The 5,912-nt window shown below is 34.9% G+C and overlaps 1 protein-coding gene across 1 annotated transcript; it reads left to right on the forward strand.

Annotated features, from left to right (window-relative positions):
• The first annotated feature begins 1,328 nt into the window (after window positions 1-1,328).
• Window positions 1,329-4,997, forward strand: LOC106880353 (cilia- and flagella-associated protein 57). Its single transcript, XM_014930237.2, has one exon. It carries the CDS (start codon window positions 1,464-1,466, stop codon window positions 4,830-4,832), a length of 3,369 nt encoding a protein of 1,122 aa, XP_014785723.1. The 5' UTR covers window positions 1,329-1,463; the 3' UTR covers window positions 4,833-4,997.
• The last annotated feature ends 915 nt before the right edge of the window (window positions 4,998-5,912 follow it).

The following is a 5,912-nucleotide window of genomic DNA, read 5'->3' on the forward strand; positions in this document are numbered from 1 at the left end:
TATATATATATATATATATATATATATATTATTTTGTTTAAAAGAGTTCCAACACTGTCTGTTTTTTATGTTTTATTTATATTCCCGCAAAACCAATGTGGGATATAGAATATGGAATATACAATACATAATATAAAATAAAAATGGATGGTACTATGAAATAAAGTATTGAATGTCTTATTGAATATATGGAATATGTCTTATTGAATAGATGAAATATTGAGTGTTCAATATAAAGGATTAAATATATAAAGGCGAATATGTATTTTCTATACCTTGTGGTATTTCATATTTTCTATACCTTGTGGTATTTCATCATGGCCGGTATGACAGACTTCGGCCATGATGAAATACCACAAGGTATAGAAACCCTTTCATAAAAAGTACAACCCGAACGACAGGCATAAAATCACTACGGCCCACAGGTGCTGTCTCGTTTTTCTGCTTTATCTATCACAACTATAATGGCTTCTGACCTCGGAGTTGTCTAGGTTCTTGCCACTACTATCCTTATACACCCGAATATCCTCCTCTCATAACCTTTGTTATGTCCAAACTCACCAAGAACCTTCACCCAGTAACTTCCTCCACGAACATCGGCTCTCTGGTTTTCTCTTTGCCCTCATATCTTTACTGCAAGTGTTGGCTCACAACAGTGCACAACAAACATGATTATCATTAATCTTACTGATCTAGGAAACCCACTTCCTTTCCTCCGCCAAATTTTCATATGTTGTCTGGATTTATATATTTTATATATTAATAATTCTCTTTCTAAAGGTAGTGGAACTAGCAGAATCATTACCACACCGGGCAAAATGCTTAGCGGTATTTCGTCAATCTTTACTTTCTGAGTTTAAATGCCGTCAAGGTTGACTTTGTCTTTCATCCTTTCGGGGTCGATAAAATAAGTACCAGTTGAGAACTGGAGTCGATGTAATCGACTTACTCCCTCCCCCAAAATTGTTGGCCTTGTGCCAAAATTTGTAAGCAATAATTCTCTTTCTAAAACATTGTTTTATTAACATTAAGATAGCGGGCGTTGTCTGTACAATACGCTGGTGTCGGTTTCCAGATTTTGGGGAAAATTGTATGATTTCCGCATCAAAATAGGTTGGACAAATCCCTGCTTTCAGTGAACCTTGATATATAATTATTGGAATAGTCTGACGCTAGATACGTGTTTTGAAAAGCCTATCAATAATGACGTAATAGTTATATCTAAATACATCATCAATGTGTGTGTCTGTGTTTGTGCGCGCGTGTATGTATGAATGTGTGTTAATATGTGTATGGTGTGTGTAATATGACGAAATAGTTAAAAGACTAACAGTAAAAATGCTGAAAAGGGTTTGTCATTTGGATCACGTGACTAACTTTATTTAAAGCCTCGTTTTGCGAAGATCATCCACAGAACATATTCCTTAGAACAGTAATCAGGTACGTTTGGGGAACGATTTCAAATGGCTTTCTCTAAAGCGACTTTAAAATATTTGATTGGAATCAACTCGGATATTTCTAGCAATGTTTTTTATCTTGATGAACGAACTATCTTTTATACGTGTGGTTGTTATTGTGTCTTTTTTAACACCGAACAGAAAACCATGCGATTTCTCATAGCATCAGAGAAAGGAGCTGAAATAACTGCAATGGCTGTATCTCCGCGCCGTAACTATTCGGCTGTCGCTTTGAATTCCGAGAAACCGTCTGTAAACATTCTTGATTTGTTAACTAAGCGGAAAATAAGAACTTTAGTTTGTCAAGTATTGCATTGTAAGATCGTTAGTTTGTCTTTTTCATCTACTTCTCGATATCTTGTGGCCATATGTGACGACCCATCACGAACCTTACTTTACTGGTCATGGAAAAGATCGAAACTACTTCTCTCGACCAAAGTGACAGTTTCTGTTGCACCGGAGATTCTTCATTGCGTTAGTTTCAACCCTCAGACACATCTCAACGTGTATGTATTTGGCAACAAGTTTCTTAAATTGTTCCGCTTCGAAGGATGCAAAAACAAACAGTTCAATTTTCCGACGATCGTACCTCAAGATTTCAAATGCTATTGCTGGGATGCGAACCAACGTCTTTTGGTGGGTACAGGCAGTGGCCGAGTGTTGTTTATCGAAGATAAAGATTTAAGACTTGACTTTAATGTATTCCAATATACGTATGTTTCCGACGAATCCGTCAAGTCGTACGGAGTAACGGCTATTACCAGTTATTCTAAAGGGTTTATTACAGCGTGTGGTAAATGTGTGCACTTTTTTGAAAGGATTGAGGCCAAGGATACTTACAAGTTTGTCAGGAGTGTTTTTCTGCCGTCAGATGGTTTGGAAAAAAGTGACCTGTGTGACCAGATTATAAAATGGATGATGGTGAATCCATCGGATGACGTTCTTGCTATTAGCACCAATATGAAACAACTGTATTCCACAAAAATTTATCCACGGGAAACAAAACATACGAATAAAGTAATTGTGTTTGATGTTTTAGTGCATCCTTTCCATTATAAATCTGTCACTGGATGTTGTGTCTGTTTATGGAAACCTTTCTTTGCAACCAGCTCGCTAGACGGTTCTATAAAACTATGGAACTACAAAACGTGTAGCTTAGAATTTTCTCGAGATTTTTCATCAGAAGTCTACAGCATATCTGTGCACCCAATGGGACTATTTCTTCTGGCAGGCTTCAGCGACAAATTACGTTTCATGTATATTCGTAAGAACGACTTCAAACAGTTTAAGGAATTCGATATCCGCATGTGTACGCATTGCAACTTCAGTCGAGGTGGTCACATGTTCGCAGCGGTCAGCAATCGCGTCATACTGGTGTACTCGGCGATTAATTTCGAAAAGCTAGCTAAACTAAAAGGTCACAACGGCAAAATTCAAACTACCGTCTGGTGTGTGGATGACAATAATCTTATCTCATGCGACATGGATGGAGCAGTTTACGAATGGGAAATAAGAACCGAGAAGCGAATTTGTCAGTGTATCTTGAAATCATGCTCTCATCATGATCTTACAATAAATTTCGACAAGAAATTATACGTCGTTGATTCGGATTATTCTTTGAAAGAAATCTACAAGTCTCACGTAATACGAACATTGCTGACGGATAAGGTTCTTTTCACATCAATTGCTCTGTCATGGTCCAATACAATGCTATTTGTAGGAACTAATAATGGTCATATAAGAAGTTTGGAGTATCCTGTAACGTTAAGTGGAAAATATCTTGATTATCCTTGTCATAGTCTCGAAACTACACACGTGATTTTTACACCTGATGATCGATATTTAATTTCAACATCAACAGATTCTTCGATTGCAATATGGAACGTTACTGATTTTGAAGGTCGAAATTTCAAACGAGACATGAGTACCATTTGGACCGAAGAAGTTTTAATTCCGAGCGAAAAGTTGAAAGCAAAAAATTCTTCAATTTTAAATCTGAAATTGCGTGTAGAAAACCTTTCCAATGAAAACTCGTACCAATTGTATCTCAGAGACATAAGCTACAACGACAAAATAAAAGAGATATGCGGAAATTATATTCAAGAAAAAGAAAATTTGGAAACCAAAAATGAAATTCTAGCGAGCGATAAAGTCAGAGAAAATGCTAAGTATGACAAACAAATGGCAAAACTTGTTGATAGTCATTGCACAGAAGTAGAGTCCCTCAATCGTGCTAGTGATAGGAAGTTATTGGATGAATGTGAAAAATTGAAGACCCTCCGTACAAGATTAACGACACTACTAGAAGAACAGGAGCAAGAAGAACAAGATATGGTAGAAAAACATGAACATCTAGAAAAACAGTTGAGAGAAGAATACAAAAAGAAATTCGAAGATTTAGAAAAAGAAATTGGTCAATACGAGGAAGAAATTTTGATAAAGCAGAAAGAACACAATAAAGCCGAGAAACAGATAGAGAGGGATGCCGAAGTAGAATATATCAACAAAAAAACTGAATATGAGAAACAGTTATATATCGAGAGGCATGCTAATTTTGAAACGAGAGACCAAAATGACATTTTGAGGAAGAAACTCTTAGCTTTCCCCAAAGAACTAAAAGAAAGTGAAGATGAATGCCACAAACACAAAATGGAAGTAAAAAGACTAAACATTGTTAAGAATAATCTGGAGAAAGATGTACATCACTTGTTAAATGAACTAGAGATCCAATGCCAAGGGCTAAATGATGAAGAAAGACGTTTTTTTGACCTGAAGTTGACGAATCACAATATCGATGTGTCAAAATGTGAACTGGAATGTAAAAATATCACCGAATTGAAACGCCAAATCGAAGCGAGGGAGACAGCAATCGATAACTTGAAAAAGCAGGTCAGCGCCATGGAAACCGAACTGGGATACTTTACACGCCAGTTTGTCACCATGGGCCAGTCGATAGCAGAAACGAAAGAGAAATTAGTAGCCGCCTCACAAGAACTGGACCAAGTACGCACGATGCTGCACAAAAAAACAGCCGTGTTGAACAGCTTTTGCTCTGATCTTTTCAATTGCATGACCTTCATACGAGAACCGCAGAAGCTGAAGAACAACATCAAATCTCTTTATAGAAATTACATCGCGAGGAATGATGACAAGATTGTCGTTACAGATCCCGGCGTACAAATGGAATGGAGTCGGCAACGGAACCATTTCGAATACACAATACACAAAGTAAAACATCAGTTGAACAGCACCACAAAACAGGTTTCTCGAGATACTAATCGCTTGCTAACGAAATGCAATTACATAGGAGAAATATTGCAGAAAACCAGATATCAAAACTATCGTTTGCATTCGATACTCGGGGGAGCTAAATGAAAACTATGTATTGGATCCTGTTTATTGATCATCTCACTTTAATCATTTGAATGAAACGAAACGAATCATATGTTGCAATATATCTGTTTTGCATAGAGAAAAACTGCTGTGAAGCAACAATTTTTTTATAATATTGTTATAACTAATAAAGTTAATCTCACCGAAGTCTTTCATTTCAATAGCTTGATGACGACCTGCCGACACTTGATCAGATTCTTCCCTGCCTCCCGTGCGCGACACCTTCACCATTAACAGTTCCAGTCCCGTTAGCGCAGTTGTGGCTGTTATTTAATTTTTACACTACTTATTTAGAGGTGGAATTTGTAAAGTCGTGCAATCACCAGTATTTTTATCGTGACACCATCATCAGGTGAGTTGGTAGCCAAGGCTCCGAGAGTCCACACCCACCCTCCTGTACACTGTTTTTAGTGCCAGTCTCATTCAATCCATTTTTTTATATCTTCGTATTTGACATTCTAAGAATTTTGGTGTTGAGGTAGCACAACACACGGAGTTTTTTTTATTGAGTCACCTTCTCCAGAGGGATTGCAGACCAAGGTTAAAGGGACCCCTGCTCCCATGAGACAGGCTTAACTCCGCCGGACGCCAACCTGGTGACCTGAAGATAATTATTATTATTTATTTATTATTATTATTAATAATAATAAATAATAAAAATAAATAATAATAATGACAATACGAAGTAATAATAATAATAATAATAAATACTAAAAATAATAATAATAATAATAATAATAATAATAATAATAATAATAATAATAATAAATCATAATAATAATTAATAATAATAATAAATAATAAATCATAATAATAATTAATAATAATAACAATAAATAATAAATAAAAATAATGAATAATAATAAAAATAATAAACAATAGAAATAATAACAAATAAAAATAATAATAAATAGTTATTTTTATTAATTTTTATTTATTATTTTTATTTATCATTCTTATTTATTATTTTTATTAATTATTATTATTAATTATGATGATTATTATTATTATTATTAATAATTATGATTATTATTTTATTTATTATTTTTATTATAAGTTATT

Source organism: Octopus bimaculoides, chromosome 23 (assembly GCF_001194135.2).
Source record: "Octopus bimaculoides isolate UCB-OBI-ISO-001 chromosome 23, ASM119413v2, whole genome shotgun sequence".
Taxonomy (NCBI): domain Eukaryota; kingdom Metazoa; phylum Mollusca; class Cephalopoda; order Octopoda; family Octopodidae; genus Octopus; species Octopus bimaculoides.